This window comes from Eriocheir sinensis, chromosome 21 (assembly GCF_024679095.1).
Source record: "Eriocheir sinensis breed Jianghai 21 chromosome 21, ASM2467909v1, whole genome shotgun sequence".
In the NCBI taxonomy this organism is placed as follows: Eukaryota; Metazoa; Arthropoda; class Malacostraca; order Decapoda; family Varunidae; genus Eriocheir; species Eriocheir sinensis.
In genome coordinates this window covers 19992721-20014279 of record NC_066529.1, presented here as the reverse complement: position 1 = coordinate 20014279, position 21559 = coordinate 19992721, and the positions used below count along the sequence as shown (strand labels likewise).

The 21559-nt window shown below is 40.0% G+C and overlaps 1 protein-coding gene across 1 annotated transcript in view; it reads left to right on the top strand.

The window, feature by feature from the left end:
• Positions 1–2452: 2452 nt before the first annotated feature.
• The window catches only part of LOC127001814 (N-acetylated-alpha-linked acidic dipeptidase 2-like), a gene marked incomplete in the record, with an annotated part of 158653 nt that continues 139546 nt past the window's right edge, over positions 2453–21559 (top strand). The window contains 1 exon segment of the mRNA XM_050867019.1: positions 2453–2540. Coding sequence (XP_050722976.1) covers positions 2514–2540 — 27 coding nt within the window.

The following is a 21559-nucleotide window of genomic DNA, read 5'->3' as shown; positions in this document are numbered from 1 at the left end:
GAAAATATATGGTGATAACCCCTGGCCTGGCTCTTCAGGCGGCCATCTTGAATTTCTCAAAACGCTCAAGGGTGGCAACAACACATCCGCCTGGAATTCATCATAAGGACCCCATAGATGAATAATCAAGAGAGAAAAAACTTTTACAGGGAGTTCCCGGTTAGGACAAAAATCCTTTCTTGACCGCCATACTATTAATAAGAGTGACGTTTATAAGGTTCTGGTGGTAAGAGAGCCGGGTACGACGCGGGATGAATTCAGAATCAACAAAGACATAGGCAAAAATTAGTATGCCATATAGTGCTTGTGAGGGCAACTACCAACTGAGTGGCGAACGACCGAAGCACTCTTTCCAGCTCGTTCGCATTCCGCCGATCAACTACCGAGGCGCAGCGAACCACTTGCTTCACTCCCGCTGCTCGTTGGCCTGCGAAGCCGTTCGACGCCTCGGTCGACCGAACCACCGAGGCTTCTCAACCCGCTCTGGAGGCGACTTGGTAGGAGGCCAGTGCCTTCATCTTCAGACAGCAGCTGGGCACTTGATTCAACTCCCGCCAGCTCTGCTCTCATTCGGGTTTACTCAGAACCATGGGTTTGTTGTGGGTGCCTCACCTCGCTCCTCTCGACTCCCGTCACTGCCGTGACCCTGCGCCTCCCTCGTCTACCATGTCTTCACCACTTCAAGGACGAAGCTGTGCTGTCTCGTCATGCCACTCTGAGGACGGGACGCCAGAAAAGGAAGAAGCCGGAAGAAGCCGTGCGAAGGATCATTGGTGAGTCCGGCGTGCTGAAGCCTTCGTGTTGGCGACTTCAGTTTTTGTGAGGCTGTTGTGGGTTTATCTGCTTTATTTAAAGTAAATTGGTGTCGAACCATATATGTTGTTTGTTATCCCCTTCCGATTACAGCACCCAACTCTGGAACCTTGACAGTGCTCTATGAGAGAAATAGGCTTGGCAGTCATGCTGTGACTGCCAATACGTTAGATACATTCAAGACTAGATATATTCATAACTAACGCGAACCTATATGTGGAACCTGCACATTGTTATTTCGTGATTGCGTGAAGATAAAAAAAAAAAAAATTCTGTGAAATATTTGAATGTGTATACAAGGAACCCTCTATCCCCTCTTATATAAACCGCAAACACACAGATTTGCATCGACAATACACCATAAAAGCACACGAAAGACACGCTTGTATAAAACAATATATTCAGATCTTAATCAAACGATCTATGGACTTTCAAATCACTGATCTCATATTATATAATAATTCATCTCATTGCAGCCTATACATAGGTAAGGAATGTTGATAATTTGTTGCATGTGAATAACATGGGTAATATTCGAAATAGCCTAACATCACAATCAATGGTTATGTACTATTTCATGTTATTTTGAATATTAGTCGTTATTATTAGCACTTGCAGAGCCATATGTTTTATAATGTACCTGAAATGAGATTAATTATAAATAGGCATTTGAAAGGCCATAGATCGTTTGAGTATGATCTAGCTATATTCTGTCTTTTCCTATGTTTGTATGGTAGATTAACGATGCAAATTGGCATGTTTGGGACCAGTTGATTTTCATGTATTCACGAATTAGAAATGCGAGGTCCCACATCCATCAAAATTCCCGCATAGGCGGTGGACAGATTAACTGAAACGGACGATAGTTAGGGTACCCTCCAGTCCCTAGTCTCATGGCAAACTGGCTCCTTGAGAGAGAGAGAGAGAGAGAGAGAGAGAGAGAGATATCACGTATAACAACTTATGCTACTACCTCACCCCGAATACCACAACAATCACCATATATTTAATAAAACGCCGTATTTCCATCCCAATCCCTCTCCCTTGCTAAGTCCTTACGGCTGCAAACAACCCTCGAAGGAGTGTTAGCGAACTCTGCTCCAGCCAAACCGACTTATCTCGACTACTTTCCCAATTACGTGCACACAAGTTTTAAGTAGATGATTCCTGGAGCCTCATACTGACTAAAAGTAAAAAAAAAATACTTAACCTCTCTCTCTCTCTCTCTCTCTCTCTCTCTCTCTCTCTCTCTCTCTCTCTCTCTCCATACCTTGTAGATTCCCTCTTCTTTCCATCTCCGATTTCTAACTCCTCTCGCTCATCTCAGTTCCTCCCTTGCTCACCCTCTTCACCAAGATTTATCTACCAACCCCTCTCATTCATCATTTTTTCCCGCCCTGATTCTTCCATCTCTACCACTCTCACCCTCTCCTACTCTACCCTATATTCGCTCATATATTCCTTCTCTCTCACTCTTCTTAGCTCCTCATTCCTATCCAATTTTAGTACTTTCTTGCTTCCCCTACTCCTTGGTCACTCCCACTTACCCTCTGCATCTCTCACTCTCCCTCCCCTGAGTCCCAGTCTTCTTATTTCCACCTTTCACCTGACGAACCTCTTCTCCCTCTCCCAACAGATTCCTAGGTATCGGCAGCGGCAGCGACTTTGCCAGCTTCCAACATGTGCTCGGTGTACCCTGTATGGACATGTTCTACACCGCTGCCCCGGTGAGAGAGAGAGAGAGAGAGAGAGAGAGAGAGAGAGAGAGCGACACACACACACACACACACACACACACACACACACACACACACCTACAAATATGAACGCGGACGCAAACACAAACATAGACAGACAGACACAAAAATTCAGACCCATTCGGCATGATTATACCATATTGTTTTCATCATCATCAGTGAGTAAACAAAGATTTTTAATAAGGATTGTATTACCGAGAAAATGGAGAGTGATACAAATTATACATATTAAAAAGAAAAGCCCTTGTCGTCATAGAAGTGCTATGATAACAGGGAACAGATAATATGAAGGAATGTATTTAAACCCAAATCATATTTATTACAGAAGGAAAAAAAATGTTGGTTGTAAAGAAATATTTAAAAAAAGTGGAAATGTAAATGCCTTATCAAAAAGATTAAAGGCAAGTGGATAGATAAATTAAATTAAAAGATGAAAAGTAGGAGAGTAGATGCATAATGGCCTCCCTGAAGCACAAAGACAGAATAAGGCATGCCTGAGGAATGCACGTGGCCAGGATAGGACACGTGCTTGCATGCAAGCATTTATTTTTCAAGAATGCTGGAATGGTGAAAGTAAGCTCATTCACGTTTGCATACAAGCACGATTTTTTTTTTCTCCAAATATTACGTAATGATTGCATCGTATGAGGACACACACACACACACTGATAAGTAGGCGAGGCAAGAAAAGAAAACTGCGATAACCTGACAAGATAATGCACCAATTATATAGTGAGGGAAGGGGACGGGAAAGTGCGGTATAAGGCATTAGTCAAGGGGACGTGGTTGACAGGGGAAACACACTTAAATTATTATCATAATGTGAGTGCGTGAGGCAAGGACCTTGTGCGATAACCATTTGTTATTCCTGACAAGATAATTGACCTTCTAGAATCTAGATTGTGAGGGAAGGGGACGGGAAAGTGCGGTATAAGGCATTAGTCAAGAGGGCGTGGTTGAAAGGGGAAACACACTTAAAATGGTTTCATTGTGTAAGTACGTGAGGCAAGGACCCTGTGCGATAACCGTTAGTTATTCCTGACAAGATAATTAACCGTCTGTATGGTGAGGGAAGGGGACGGGAAAGCGCGGTATAAGGCATTAGTCAAGAGGGCGTGGTTGAAAAAGTAACCTTGTGATGTAGCACACACACATACACACACACACTCCATCCCCCGAGTCCCAGCCTTCCTATTTCCACCTTTCACCTGACGCACCTCTTCTTCTTACACACACACACACACACACACACACACACACACACACACACACACACACACACATACATGACCTCGTGATTATAAATGTTCTATGCGACTCCCCCCCTCGAGAAATGACTTGGCCTAGTTTTCTCCTTCGTAAGTGAAAGTATATTTTGGTATATATATACAGGGCACACCATGAGTACTAGCACAGCCGTTGGACACGAGTCTGTAGCATGTAAGCTCGACTCAGCCAGTCTCCTCACACGGTTTAAACAATAAAGTAAGAAATCAATAAAATATTCTCCTAATATAGACTTTTTTTTTATTTAACAGAGATTGCCATATCCAAATTCATTACACCAATTTTAACAGGGATCAACAACACCAAAAGTACTGTGCATCTATGCTTTGTGTTGGGTCACATAGTATATCCCAAAATACACATATATCTGTCAAATGTACATCACACCACAAAACCTCAAGATGAATGTTCTTCAGTATTTTAACAGCATCTGTAAAAGAAAAAAAAAAGTAATATCATTAACTTTTAACATCATGGGTAGGCACTGGCTGGGTGGTTAGCATGCCGGCGCCGCGTTCAGAGCTCCAGGAGGGACGCAGGTTCGAATCCTAGTCACCACATAGCTAGGATTTTTTCAGTCACCGTCAAGTGGATAAGACTATCCCAGATCGGGCTGGAGCCGACCACCAGGTCCCGCCAAGGAATAAGTCTAACGGCACAAAATGCCGCGATGTAAAAAAAATACATAAAATACAAAAAGTCATGCATCTACCTTTTTCTGTTGTGGGTACGCTGTTCAGTTTCAACGGGGAGTTGTGATCATGCAAGATACCTCTTAATTGAGAGAAAGGAGCTGCAGAGAGAAAACATGTGATTAATTGATTTTTTTTACAAGACTATAACCATATTTTTACAAAAGTGTGTAACATTTCACTGTCTCCATTTTGCTTCGGCTATGACTGCCTGAGAGGACTGAGTCTCTCTCTCCTGCGGTTTCACCCTAAGCCCGCACTCTGCGCAGTTGCCATTTCGTTATTTTATAGAGAAAATAACTTACCTGTTTCAACGTATCCCTTTGTAGAGATAAAAAAAATACACTCCTTGTAGCTGTAATTATCCAGGCAAAATGCATTCACACGACTAGGCATTTTTTCATATTTTATGTATACTTCCCTCATGATCACTCGATCATTTTTAGAGGATGAAGAAAAGCGAAACATTATCAGTAATATTTTTTTAAGAATGGTAGACCCCTATGGCAAATTACATGAATAAAATACAATACATAAGCCCCACAAACATAACTGGAGTCAGCCTGACGTTTTTTTGTTTTGATAACAAAGAGCAAACTCTATGATTATTTAAAATTTTTGTGAAGTGGGGGAGTAGACAGATGGTTTTAACCAAAAAGATTCGAAAAAAATTAGGCTTTTGTCATGGACGTAAATAAGAGTCCAGTGACCTAAAAGATGGTATAACGCTCACCACGATAAAAAGAGGGCCACCATGTTTTGGATATATTATTAAGTTTGACAGTTCATTTACCGTTAGACAACCTAAGAACTGATTCACACAGTGGTAAGGCAGATTTTGCTCAATAAGAGAGACTAATTGAAGATTATCCATTACGCACGTACATCAGAATAAACGTTTCTCGAAGCATTTATAGCCGACTTTCCTAAAATTCTAGAAAAAAATCGAACTGTATCCACACCAGTTTTCCGTTTCAGCGGTTCAGCAAACATATACCTGGAAAAGACATCAATACACACCAAAATAAATAGTGCACCTTCATTATACCTTTGCAACGTTCCAAGAACTACAAGATCGCAAGATAAAATAATTCTAGGACCTGCAGAAACAACTTTCCGACGATGATTTTTTTTCTTTGAAGTTTATGGAGTGTATACACTCGCGAGCTGTTGGCTCTCGCCGAGTGTGGACGTGTTTTCCCTCTGTAAGTGAATCTACACATACATAACACTGTTTCTACACACATTCTTTTTAACTTGTTTTTAGGTTTTTAATATTCTTTATCTAGGTTTTATCTTTTATTTTACGTTATTTTTATTTCCCTTGATTGAAAAATTAAACTGCCGGACGAGGCTGTTCCAGCTCACGAAGCGGCCCAGTAACACAAGGTGGCTGACAACATAACAACACCGTACACGCTCACGGAAAGTAAAACAAGAAAAACGTAATACTGTCATACACAGTGCCTTCCTTATCACCACAGTTACACTCATAGCACTTATACTACATGCATTAACACATTCGAGGACACAAACAACACACCCACGACAACCACAAACAAGCACTCACACACAACAGTCGTTTTCCTTCACCATGGTTCAGTATTTCGAACGGCACACAAACCTTGATACAAAAGCACACAGGCGACACACCATCCTTCTCTTACTGCTTCTATGTGGAGACACAGGCGCTATGGTCAACCCTGGCCCTTATTGCTCTAAGTATCCTTGCCAACTTTCTAGCAAGGCTGTGAGGTGGGGGCAGAGGGTCATCCAGTGTGATTCGTGTCGTGATAGATCCGAGCATGCTGGCTGGTATCACGTTAGGTGTATCGGGTCTTTCACTCACCTCTCCTCACCTCTCACCTCTCCCTTCACTTCCACTACCACCACATCATAACCACACTTCCCTCCGATTATTAACAATTAATTTCCGTAGTATAAAAAACAAAATAGCCCAATTACACCACCTAATCACCACACATAACCCAGCCATTATAGTAGGGACAGAGACTTGGTTGACTTCTGACGTTGACAGTAGTGAGCTTTTCCCTCCCCCCTTTAGTATGACCGTAATTTAGGTTTAGTATTTATCCCTAAATCCAGCAATAGGTACCCATAGGGCTTAAGTAATACTGCTTTCTTGTATATTTCCAATACATCCACCAGTTTTTTCCCATATATTTGCCTAAAGAGACATTCAAGCAGCCCCATGTCTCTCATTCACAATAAAATAAAATGTGTTGCATTAAGGGATATATCCCTGGCATATGGACCTTTCATGAAAAGATTTTGTGTTATCACCACACTCAATTTTGCATAACGACCTTTAATGAAAGCTTCCGCGACTGTCTGGGATTGCGTCGCCTTCAGATAGATATCATCCAGCACAAGTAAAACTTTATCGAGAGGATTCGCATCTTCCAAAGGCTTAATAATGTCTTTGGAGACTAAAAGTTTGTGAGAAAGTCTCATCATCTTGAAGGGGATGATAACTGACACCGCATATATATATATATATATATATATATATATATATATATATATATATATATATATATATATATATATATATATATATATATATATATATATATATATATATATATATATATTTATATATATATATATATATATATATATATATATATATATATGAAAAATAAATAGTATTTTGTATAAGCTTAGATACTAAAACGGTTTTACCCGAATTAGAGAAGCATGCAACTATGATCCTAGCAGGGTCACGAAATATATTTGTATCTTCATCCGTATAAACATCGTCCATGATGTTCTACGACACACTGACTCTCAAAGGTCTCAACAGAGGTTAATAAATTAAAGTTTCCGTTTCTCTTTTTACTGATATATAGACAAATTAACATGTAATTAAATATAAGAAACAAAACAAAACAATACATGAATATTTCTTCTATTTAAAGGATAGGGAGAATGTACTACCTTTCTTTTCAGTTATACAATCTTTCGATTTGAATGGATCCCATGATGCAACGAAATCACATTTAATAACTTTATAACCTACAACCTACACCCACTTTCTTTACATAACCTTTTACCTAAATCATCTTTCATTACATATTACCCACCATATAATACTTCTTTCTTTACATTAAGTTTCCCCTACTGTCTAGCTTCTTAACAAAAACATATATTCCTGTGACTTGTCTTTTTTTACCTGCTTCCCCTTGGGATAAACACCTCTTCTTCTTAAAATACCGCATCCCAAGCTATTCTTTGCAGGAATACCAGAGACTTTCTTCTTCACCTTTTTCTTTTTCTTCTTCTTCTTCTTCTTCTTCTTCTTCTTCTTCATATTCTTCTTCATATTCTTCTCATGCGTGTGAGCACACATATCCACTTCTGACTCAGACGGGAAATTATCTCTTCTTTAATATCCTCTTCTTTACATCGATGATGACCGAAATACACAGATTCATTTGAAGATAGGTAATATCTTTTATCTTCAAAGGAACTTAAACCTCTTTTCTTTGCCTGTACCGTGCTAAGTTGCCCCTGACGATTGATTGTTTGCGACTGTGATGAACGTGGAGCAATCAAAATAATTACAATGAAGTGTGGACGTGTGGAAGTGTGTATATTGGAACATTTATTGTTAGCGGGAGATTTAAAACTGACTGTGGCTCGCAGCGAGCATTTAGCAGAGTGTTCGCTGCGAGCATTTAACAATAAAGGGTTAAGGGGGTAGCTATGGGCATCTCTACCAGCTGCAGCCATTTGTGTTTGAGGTTACTCCGGTTGATGAGAGTATATTGAGAGTGAGGCTGAAGCACACCTTGGTCTTCAATTCTCTTGTTGCAGTATACGTTCCTACCAATATGTGTATTAGACCAGTACCTTTCTCGGGACATACTCATTATCTTGGACGATTTTGAGTATCCTACTGGCACTGACATAGTTAGGTATGTGTTGATCTCCATGGTTCTGGTACCAATAAATCAAACAGTTCTCTCCTCCTTAAATTTGAAAATCCAGGAGGTTGATAATTGTATGGTACTGTTAACAGAGCCAAGAGATACACTGCTGGACTAAGTGCAGCAATCCTGGAAATTGATCAATACTTATATTATTGCATTTTGTGTTCCATTTCGAGAGACTAAAAGACCTGACATGTCCTCATGAGTATGCAATAACTGTCCCAGATCGGTTAGATGTACTCTTCAGCCATGAGGACCGTGTTAAATTGTGGAATACTTTAAACGTAGCTGCAAACGAATACATTGGAGAGCGGCCGACATGCAGGAATGGCTTTCCTTTGGTGGAGACGCTGGGGAATTCCGAAAAAGTCACTCGTCCAGGCTTGCTGGGAATCGGGACAAATACAGGAGTACTTCACGTAGGACTAGTGTTTTATTGAGGAGAGACAAGGGAGGAATGCCAGGCGGCTCGTTCAGGATGTCGAGGGCCATTTATTTCATACCTAGTAACGACCACCGACGTGCTTACCGAATCATGAAGAAACTCCGGTCCGAGCTACCCTCTCCGGTGAGCGGTATCCGAACAGCAGAAAATTACCTCTTGTCAGACGTGGATGGGAACAGGGCTGGTAGGACTGAGTATTTTGAGCAATTGGACATGTTGGACCCTTTGAGATGGCAGCTTCCGCCTGCTGGATTGCTAATTCCGGATGTTGATCCACCGATTGAAGAAAGTCTATTTCTTCTTGATGACATCAGAGAAGCTGTGACAAGGTTAAGAAGTGAAAAGAGAGCTGATAATTGCAACATCAGTGCTGAGTTGCTCAAAGATGAGTGTGATGCCATGATCCTCGGGTTGTATTCGGTCTTGACTGCCGTATTGCAAAATGATACCATCCCTCTTGGCTGGAAGAGTTTAGTGTACCAAGCAAGGTGCTTGCTCATCTATTGTCCATGCGGACTCACAAATAATTACTGATTATGCAGGGACTTGAGCAGTCTGGATTCGCCCCTGGTAAGTCGATAACTGACGGTAGCCTAGTATTTCGCGTTCTAGGGAGCGTCAGCGCGAGTTTCGACAGGGGATGCCTCCAGCCTATGTCGATCCCAAAAAAGCGTTTCATTCAGTGCATTATGAGGCACTCGGAGATATCTTGCCACTTCGCAGGATTCCTGCAAGAACCGTCCGTTAATTGACCGGCCCATAGCTGGGCACGATAACAGAAAACCTTATTCCCGATAACCGATAACTGATAATGAAAAACCTTATCGGTGATAACCGATATTCGTTAACTGGACACACAAATATAGGCGATAACCGATAACCGATACCCGATATAAATCCACAATTCCGATACTAGCTAGCGATAAGTTCAATAGGCGAAAACGATACTATTTTGATATCTCAGATAGAATAACATCACATCACATCATGCTCGAACGATTTATGTTTTTTCAAATTCATTAATTGATAGCTCATTTCAGGTATATTAAAAGACATATGGCTCTGCAAGTGCAAATAAAGGGTATCCTAATAATGTACTGCATGTAAATAACGATTAATAATCGAAATAACATTAAATAGTAAATAATAATTGTTGAATACGATGCTTAGCTATTTCGATTATTAGGCTACCCATGTTATTTACATGCAGCACATCAAAATTCCTTATGTATTGATACTTGCTGAGTCGGATGTCACTTTATGTAACTGAATGAGATGGAATATGAGTATCTGAGAGGCAATAAATCGTTCGAGTTTGATCAAACTATTCTGTTTGATATACAAGTTGTTCTTTCGTGAGCTTGTATGGTAGATTGTCGATGCAAATCGGCATGTGTGCAGCTCATATAAGATGGCTTGAGGGATTTTTGTATACACAATCATTCAAATATATCACTGAAAATATGAAGTTAATCTTCATGCAATCACGAACTAACAATGCGCAGGTGCCACATCTACGTTCGCGATTGGACAGACGGATTGAAGCAGACTTGAGATCACCACCGCGGCACGCCGCCAGAAGCCGCCACTACGCACGCCGAAAGGGGTTCCAATTAAATGTTTGAATATTTATTAAATGTAACAAATTATATTAAAGTTAACCCCGCCCGGTGCCACCAAGCTGGGATTTTTCAGCCGCCGCCGAGTGGCTTAAAACTACCCACATGCTGTCCAGAAGGCCACCTATCAACCCGGACTCTAGATTCTAGGATGAAAGATGAGCTCCGGGAGAGCAGCATGAGCCAGTGCAAGATGGCGCCACGATAAACACTCGCCTGCGCCAGATCGGGCTGGGCCGACCATCAGTCCCCACCGGGAAGAAGCCTTGGGCCGATCATCAGGATCAACCGGGAAGAAGCCTACCGGCGCAATAGGCCATGACGTAAAAAAAAAAAAAAATGGAGGTGGATGGCCCCCCTTCGACACCCCCCTCAGACCTTTAACCTGCTACGGTGGCTTTGCCCCTATCGTTATCCCCTGTGGTTTAGTGAACGAAATATGAATATTGTAATAACGAATGACTTGCGAAGGAAACGGTAGGGAGAAATGTTAAAGAGCACGTTGAGATCTATCTGGAGAAAAATAACGTCGACTACCTAAATGAAATCGACGATAGACTGGAATGATACGTTAATTTCCAGTTTCTCACCAACTTCACTTTGCGTCGCCAATTCTCACCAGTCCACGTTGGCATCTATCAGAAAAAAAAAAAAAGTGTCTACTAGCTGAGTGATACTGGTGATAAATTGGAGTACTATCATATTTTTTTTTTTATTATTATTATTATTATTATTATTATTATTATTATTATTATTATTATTTTTATTATTATTTGTAGTGGTAGTAGTAGTAGTAGTAGTAGTAGTAGTAGTAGTAGTAGTAGTACATTTATTATTATTATTATTATTATTATTATTATTATTATAATTATTATTATTATTATTATTAGAAGTAGTAGTAGTAGTAGTTGTATTATTATTATTATTATTATTATTATTATTATTATTATTATTATTATCATTTTATTATTATTATTATTATCAGCATTCTTCTTATTCTTATTCTTATTCTTATTCTTATTTTTCTTAGTATTCTTCTTCTTATTATTATTATTTGTTGTTGTTGCCGTTGTTGTTGTTGCTGTTGTTGTTGTTAATGATATTTATAAAATTAGTATGAAACTGATTGACACCATGGAAAACTTCGATAAACACCAACAGGCTGACCAAATAACTTAGGCCCTAAGTCAAACATTCATAGCTGCCTTAAGTCTTAGTGGCAGTACTGTGAAAGCAGACCTGAGTGGTTCCAAAGGTCACCAATAGCGTTTGGAAGGTTGTCCAGCCGAGAACACGAGTGCTTCCTGTAGATAACGGGAAAGGCTTGGGAGGTAGTCCAGTGCAGACTATGAGTGCTTGGTTTCACTGCCTTCACCGAGAGTGGTACCGCCACTTACTGATAAATTCCCGAATATATATGGTTAAATGAATTTTAACAACTTTTTTTTTAAATGGTATTTCGGCTAACACTGCGTGGGGTAGTTTTTTTTTTTTTAACACGCATTTTACTATTCCTATCTCACACTCATTCAAAGATTCTCTCTCTCTCTCTCTCTCTCTCTCTCTCTCTCTCTCTCTCTCTCTCTCTCTCTCTCTCTCTCTCTCTCTCTCTCTCTCTCTCTCTCATCTTTAATGCTTCAGTCAGGTCGATTCTCATCTTGTTGTACCATTGGATATGCAAGACAATTCTTGCCTTCCCTGCCCCAATGACCTCCCATTCTCAGTTTCCACTCCCAATGCACTTTTCCAAATCTGTTTATCCTCTTATCTTCTAGTTACCCTTTAATTTTATTATGGCCTCCCTCACCATTGGTTTCAGTTTTCCCTTTTCTCTTACTTTCCTTTTGTATTCCTTTTATCTATTGGTTTCCTTTTCTTTCCGATTCTCCCCTGTTTTTTTCCTTAGATTTCTTCCCATTTTTTTTCCAATCGAACATTACATTCCCTTTTTTATCCTTCTTTTTCCACCTGCTTCTTCAAACAATCATCGAGTCAATTAATAGGAGCATACGCCGTGTATGCCGAGTCGCTCCACACACCATATACGAACCCGGGGACTCCAAGAGAGAGACTCCGTGCAGGATTTATCAAAATTCTTAAGTCACGTGCTTTATGGGTGTTCCTTTGGCCCCCTTCACTCATACATACACACACACACAAAAAATAACAGCTGGATAGCAGGGTCGACTTCTGGGTAGGGTGTCATAATATCTCAATATAATTGGAGTTTGCGTTCACGGCCTATACATGAAATAGACGACGAGTTTCACAAAGCAATCGCAGATTCAGATTCTTATGATTCTACGTAGGCACCAGTTAAATATCAATCAATTGCATCAAGTTACTAGTGTGACTGTCTCAAAGCCGGAGAGTAAAACAGGGATCAGAAACGACTTGAAAATCCGAATCTCTTATTATGCGAATAATAAGGTATCATGAACGTCATTATACTCATGGTGAGCGAGGCCATAACACGGTGGGCGAAGCCATTCCACCGCACGACTTCTTGATGAGACCGGATGAGACTTCGATGTCCTCGCTACACGCATCATAAACACTAGTCCTAGTATTATTGTATCATCGGCCATCCCATAGTCAGTGACCTTGGTATTACCAACACACGCTCTACAATGACTTTGATTCACAATTTTACCTAATAGCCAGTCCATGCAAGTGTTGACTTAATAGACCGTATTGGTTATCAGTTCGCAACGGGGACGTTTCAAACTTTGTTTACCAACTTTTTTATAGTTTCGGTGTCACCTACCTCAGCACCATGTGTAAATCACCTATTTTAAGACCAGATGTCGAAATAATCATACTTTCAGAAATATTACCCATCTAACTGTAAAGTATATATATATATATATATATATATATATATATATATATATATATATATATATATATATATATATATATATATATATATATATATATATATATATATATATATACCTCCCAACTTCAAAGGCAAGTTCAGTATGCCTCTGTTCAAGAGACAGATACGGGCCTGCAAACATTCAACACTCAGTGGTACTACCAATGAGCAAAATATATTTCTTTCCCGACCAGTCGGTACCGTTTTTGGACATTTGGCACAAAACAATAACTTTCCAAAATACCTTGGCTATTGATCATGCCAAACCAGTGGTAAGTATACCCTCCATTACTGCTCTCGCCACTGCCTGGCCTCCTCGTCTGAGAGAGTTTCAGAATATTCACCTTTTGCCTTCCGAGTCGCGGTTCTACGAGCGGGCGCCGCTTCTGCGCCACCCCGGCGACCCCCAAAATATAAATAGAATTTTAGGGGACCTTTGATTATAATGCTGTTGTTGCTGCTGATAGTAATAATAATAATTATAATAATAATAATAATAATAATAATAATAATAATAATGATAATAATAACAAAAAAAATAATAACAATAACAAAAATAAAATTATAATAATGATAACAACAACAATAATAATAATCATGCTGTTGCTGCTGCTGCTGCTGATAATAATAATAATAATAATAATAATAATAATAATAATAATAATAGTAATAATAAAAAATAATAATTATAATAAAAATAGACAATTTTGAAAATAATAATAACAATAATAATAATCATAATAATAATAACAATAATAATAATAATAATAATAATAATAATAATAATAATAATAATAATAATAATAGTAATAAAAATCGTAATAATAATAACAATAACAATTATAATGTAAGGACATTTTCGACAAGGTGAGTAAAGGAGGAAGTAGGAAACACCGGTGTGTTTGAAATGACTTTATTCCCGACTAGTTTCGCTTTCGCTTTTTCAGATGAACTGAAGTGCCTCAGGTGTCATTACGCTATATTTAGGACGCTATATTTAGGACGCTGCTCAGAGGCAAGGTCGCAGGTCACGTCACGCCCCCGACGGCTGGCACGAGGGCCAACCGTCGGGGGCGTGACCTGACCTGCAACCCTGCCTGTGAGCAGTGGGCGGGGCTCCTCATGCGTCCTGAATATAGCGTGATGACACCTGAGCCACTTCAGTTCCCCTGAAAAACGGAAAGCGAAACCAGTCGGGAATGAAGTCATTTAAAAAACACCCGTGTCTTCTTTCTCCTCCTTTACTCAACAATTACAATGATAATATTGATAATAATAAATACTATACTACTACTACTACTACTACTACTACTACTACTACTATAGTAAGACTCACCTTAAAGTGCGCCTGTGTCGCTGCCCTGTGAGGAACAAAGCCTCTCTCTCTCTCTCTCTCTCTCTCTCTCTCTCTCTCTCTCTCTCTCTCTCTCTCTCTCTCTCTCTCTCTCTCTCTCTCTCTCTCTCTCTCTCTCTCTCTCTCGTGGCGTGAGTGCATTTTTTCTTACTTATGTCAGCTTATTTTAACGTACATTCCTTCACGATATAATCTAAATATAATTGTAAAACTACTTACACATCCCAAAACGAAAGGAAAACTCAATAATAAGTATAGCATTTTTTTAGCAACACTGTAAAATGTGTATGCCACGTTTCTTTATATGCTTATAAATATCTTATCCATAATAAGGTAACTGTTCTTTCATATGTTATAATACTAAGATTAAATGTATGTGCATTTTTGCTGATCATATTTGCCATGGTTTTACTTATATTAGAACATTTCTACATCGCGGGCTAGGAGACACGCGGCATGGCTGTACAAGGGGATCTCCTACGCTGAACCCCCCACAACCGCACATTTAGCCGAGCCATACTATACTACTACTACTACTACTACTACTACCAATAATAATAATAATAATAATAATAATGATAATGATAATGATAATAATATAAATAATAATAATAATGATGATAATAAAAAAAGCTAATAATAATAACATTGATAATAATAATAATGAAAATAATAATCATGATAATAATAATAATAATAATAATAATAATAATAATAATAATAATAATAATAATAATAATTACAATAATAATAATAATAATAGTAATAATAATAATAATAATAATAATAATAATAATAATAATAATAATGATAATAATAAGAAGAAGAAGGATATTCATTCTAATATTATTAATATAAAAAATAATAATAATGATAATGATAATAATAATAATAATAATAATAATAATAATAATAATAATAATAATGACAATTATAAATATAATTATTATAACAACAACAACAACAACAATAATAATAATAATAATAATAATAATAATAATAATAATAATAACAATAACAATAACAATAACACTAACACTAACATTAACATTAACAATAACAGTAACAATAACAATAACAATAACAATAACAATAATAATAATAAGAAGAAGAAAAATAAATAAACATTAATAGTAGTAGTAGTAGTAGTAGTAGTAGTATAGTAGTACAACTTGTTGCAGTAGTAGTACTATTAGTAGAAGTAGTAGAAGTTGCGGTAGTAGTAGAGGTAATAGTAGTAGTAGTAGTAGTAGTAGTAGTAGTAGTAGTAGTAGTTTTTTTTGTGGTAGTAGTAATAGTTTCTCTAGCAGTAGTAGACTAGTAGTAGTCCGGAGGGGAGTTTGCCCAGGGCCCGCGCGGTGAGTGGAGGTCTGCCCCAGGCGCTCCGAGGTGCCCCGGCCAATGCCACCCACCTCATGAAATCAACCGTACACTACACCCTTGCCCAGTACACTCCCCAGCGCACTATAACCTCTTGATTGCTTCCACCACTACCCGTACTGTGAGGGGAACAGCTCCTGAGGTCTTCAAAACCTTCACTCACAGTAATGGGGGTAACTATACCCGGCCCTGTTTCTCGCCGGCTTAGAACTGTGCAGGAGGCTACCTATTCTTAGTCAGGCTCACCACGCTCCACCATGGCCATCCTCTACAGGGTGAAGGTGAAATATAAATGGGAAGCCAACCACAGAACGAAAACTCCTTGAACACCTAGCCAACCAGAATATCTTGGTGGCAGACATAAAGGAGAGTTATGGGGGCTTTTCCTTGTATGTGGCAGATGCCAAGTCGTATGATCACATATTTCTGGACACAACAGCCAAAGTCCTCAGCGACATGGGCTTCACACTATACTCTTCCCCACAGGTTAAATGCCGCAAGAGCATTATCATAAAGAATATACGGGGCTTGGCAGACTATGGCGTGGATCATATCATAGAAAATATTGAACGCATACAGCGCTGGGCATCAGTCACGGAGGTCATTCGCTTCCCGAAAGGACACACCTATAAAGTCATATTCGGAACACAAGCCATGGCTGCCACGGCATGAAGACTGGGACTGAAAGTCCTAAATTTTAGCCTTAACGCCAGCCCAGCTCGAGGTGGAACAGTTTATTCCACTTACCGTGTGCTTCAAATGCTACTTGATTGAAGTACACACAACATGGGAGTGCACAAAGCCACATGACTACATGCTGTATTCAGCCTGTGCACAGACAGGCCACATGTGGCAGGAGTGCACCAAAAAGAAAATAGCCCCTAAAAAACAAACGTGCCAAGGTAAATGTTAACAAGCTGAAACCCACCCAGTTGTATTCTTATGTAGCCAATAACAACCAGACTCCCCTACAACCCGCCTCATTAGAAAACCAACTCATGGTCGCAGCTATAACGGCTATTGCCCTATCTGAAGAACAAAGAATGCCAGGCACATACCAGGAAGTGATAAGGACACTGAGCATTGATAATAGCCATATATAGTACACTCCTACTGTTTTTCCTTCTCCCCCACCTGTGCCTTCATCACTAACCCACTTCCTCTTTTTACTATACCCTTGATTAATAAAAAGTCGTCCGGAATACGTCCGTAAGCTACTTGACGAGGTTAAAACACTGCAGGAGAGACTACGCACAAGAATGACAGTAACGACAGGGCTAGAAACATTGCTGATAAGATGAGACAAGGAAAAGTGGTCATGGCAACTAGGTCACTGGCACTAGAAGATGAGGCAGCGGGGGTCCTTCCCATGACGGAAGAGACATGCCAGATCCTTAAGGAGAAGTATCCAGATGATAGACTTGCACACCCATAAATGAAGTTTCTTAGGAACTACACCTGTAAGTGCCGTTAGTGAGTGTTCTAAGCGCTAATTGGTTCACGGATAGAGAAAAGTCAATATCCGTCAAGGTTGCTTTATTGAAAAAAATACACAGAGGTCATTAACACAGAAAGGACACACAAGGGACGTTGTTTAAGTGTATGTGCGTGTGTGTGAATGTTGTACTATGTAGGTAGCATTTATGTGTTGGTGTGAATGTGGAACAATATGTATGTGTAACGTATAGCAAGACGTGGACAAACAGTCGAAGATAAACGAGTAACAATAAATAAACTATGAGGACGCCACAGTACAAACAGGGAGAACAGGACAGCGACGGGAAAGCAGACTTAGACGGCACAGGAGACAAGGACATCAACACATTGGTTTCAGCGGGGACTCGCCCGCTACCTCCCCCCCCCCCCCACACACACACACACACACACACCGAGTTGATCTGGAGGCACGCCTTCTCACTCAGGGAGCGGCTGGATCATCAGGCATGGATGCCCAGGGGTGGAAACACTTCCTCAGTAAGAATATCTTTTGGAATCCATTTGTTTATCTCCGCGACGCAATAGCCGCCCTATCAAGAAAACTGGCGTCAGAGACTTGCCAATACCCCGAGCCTTTTGACGGCCTACCGGCTCATCCCGCTGGATAAAATAAACAGGCTGTCGCCCCATCGGGATAGGGGAAGTGCTCAGGAGGATCATAGGCAAGGCTGTCATGGAGGTGGTGGGGATCCTCCAAGTGTGTGCGGGTCAGCAGGCTGGGTGTGAAGCTGGCAACCACGACGTCAGGAAAATGTTCGAAGACCCAGAAAGCGAGGCGGTGCCGATGGTGGACGGTGCTAATGCGTTCAACAACATTAGTAGGGAAACAGCACTGCACAACATCAAAATCAACTGAAAAGAAGAAAAGAAGATGACTGCCCCGCAGGCCATACAGTCCTCAGACGGCACCATCCAGGCTATGGCTATGGCAATATATGCCCTGGGAATTATGAGGCAGAAGGGCATCATCCGCCATGAAAACACCAACGTCAAACAGGTAGCGTATGCGGATGACCTCACTGGGGTAGGAAAATCTGCAGAATTCAGGAAATGGTGGGACCTCGTCAATGAACACGGCCTCAAAATAAGGTACTGTGCCATCGCCACTAAGTCTGTGGTGATTGTGAAACCAGAAGCATACGATCGGGCCAAAACCGCATTCCAGGGCAGTAACGTGAAACTGTCAGTGACTGATGAAAGACACCTAGGGGCAGTCATTGAAACAGCTGAATACATAATCAAATATGAGAGAACAGCTGTAAAACCCTTGGAGTCTGAATTGCAGAGGCTGAGCGAGATCGCCAAATCACAACCGCAGGCAGTTTACGTACGATGTCGACCAGAAATGGAACTACCTCATGAGCACAGTTCCTGGCGTTGCTCCGTTACTAGAACCTCTGGAAGATGTTATCAGAAACACCTTCATACCTGCGATAGCAAATGATAGATGCCCCAGCGACCAGGAGAGAAGGTTGCTGGAGTTGCCGCCACGAATGGGTGGGCTCGGCGTAACAAACCCGCAAAATCTGAGTCTGAATTTGAGAATTCACTCCGAATCACAGCCTCTTTGACCAGATACATTATCGGCAAAACGAGAGGGGAGAAGACAACTCTCAACAAATTAGGTCAATAAGGAATGAAATCTCCAAGAACCGAGGAGAACAGAGAGACACTCTGAATGACCTAATGAAAGAACTCCCAGAAGACACAAGGAAAAGGACGGATATAGCACAGGAAGTGGGGGCATCGAACTGGCTAGCCACACTACTTGTCTGGGTAAAAGGCTTCAACTTAAAAAGAAAGAATTTGCAGATGACATTACCCTGAGGTATGGGTGGCCAGTGGATGGAATCCCGACCATATCTATTCGTGGCTCACCCTTCAACCAAAATCATGCCATAACATGCAAGACAGGAGGCTTCGTCTGCATGATACATGATGAAGTGAGAGACGTGACAGCTCAGATGCTGAAAGAAGTATGTCACTACGTGACCGTGGAGCCCATGCTGCTTCCTCTGCAAGGCGAACGCCTCGTCATACGCACCGCAAATAGGTCAAACGAAGCATGAGTGGATGTTAGCGCCAAAGGGTTTTGGACTCGTGGATAAAGGGCGTACTTTGACATAAGGATCTATGATCCCATGGTCCATTGCCATAGAGACTGACCCTCGATGCAGCCCACAGAACAAAATGATCAATAGAAAAACAGCATACGAGGAAAGAATATAGAATGTGGACCAAAGCTCCTTCACCCCGCTTGTCTTCACGACGTCAGGAGGGAGGGGACCAAGAGCGCAGAGCTTCTACGTAAGAATCACCTTAACACTGGCGGAAAAGAAAGAGCAGCCAAGAAACAGTGTGGTCGACTGGATGGGATGCAGGCTGTCCTTCTCCCTCCTGAGGTCAGCCTTGGTCTGCCTTAGAGGAACCAGGTCACCTGCACCCAAACCTACCCACATTGCCGACTTGGACTTTGAGGCGAAGGTGGTTGATAGCCGTATCAACCACTGACTCTGTTATCTTAAGAACAATATGTTTAATAATGTTTATAATACTAAATAAAGATGGATGTCCGCCACAGTCATTGGCGGGCTGTGGCGAATGAATTTCTTTGTGAAAGGATACGAGAAAAAAAGTAGTGGTAGGAGTAGTAGTACAGTAGTAGTAGTAGTAGTAGTAGTAGTAGTAGAAGTAGTAGTAAAAGTAATAGAAGTAGTAGTAATAATAATAATTATTATTATAATAATAATAATAATAATAATAATAATAATAATAATAATAATAATAATAATAATAATAATAATAATAATAATAATAATATTAATAATGATAATAATAATAATAATAATAATAATAATAATAATAATAATAATAAATAGTAGTAGTAGGAGTATTTCTTGTAGTAGTAGTAGTAGTAGTAGTAGTAGTAGTAGTATGGAGTAGTACGGTGTATGCATCTCACGTGTGGGGGGGCCCCACTCACACAGCTCTTCTCGACAGAGTGGACTCTAAGGCTCTTCGTCTCATCAGCTCACCTCCTCTTACTGACAGCCTTCTACCTCTTAAATTCCGCCGCCATGTTGCATCTCTTTCTATCTTCTATCGATATTTTCCTGCTGACTGCTCTTCTGAACTTGCTAACTGCATACCTCCCCCCCTCCCGCGGCCTCGCTGCACACGACTTTCTACTCATGCTAATCCCTATACTGTCCAAACCCCTTATGCAAGAGTTAACCAGCATCCCCTTCAGTGGTAAACTCTGGAAATGTCTTCCTTCGTCTGTATTTTCTCCTGCCTATGACTTGACCTCTTTCAAGACCTCTTTCAAGAAGTGTATCAAGACACCTCTCCATCCGAAATTGACCTCTCTTTTAGCCACTCTATACTTATCACTATATGAGAGCAACAGTTAGCGGGATTTCATTTTTTTACATCTTTTTGTTGCCCTTGAGTTCCTCTTTGTGCTGTAAAAAAAAAAACTAGTAGTAGTAATTGTAGTAGTAGTTTTAGATGTAGTAGTAGAAGTAGTAGTAGAAGTAGTAGCAGTAGTAGTAGTAGTAGTAGTAGTAGTAGTAGTAGTAGTAGTAGCAGTAGTAGTAGTAGTAGTAGAAGTAGTAGTAGTAGTAGTAGTAGTAATGATAATAATAAAAAAATATTAATATTAATAATAATAATAATAATAATAATAATAATAATAATAATAATAATAATAATAATTATAATAATAACAATAGTAGTTACAATAGTAAATATAAAATTATTAGTAAAGATAAAGTTGAATTTTTGTAGCAGCAGTAGTAGTAGTAGTAGTAGTAGTAGTAGTAGTAGTAGTATACCATGTTCACTTAAGCTAGATTCTGGCGCCTAGGCAGGTTGGT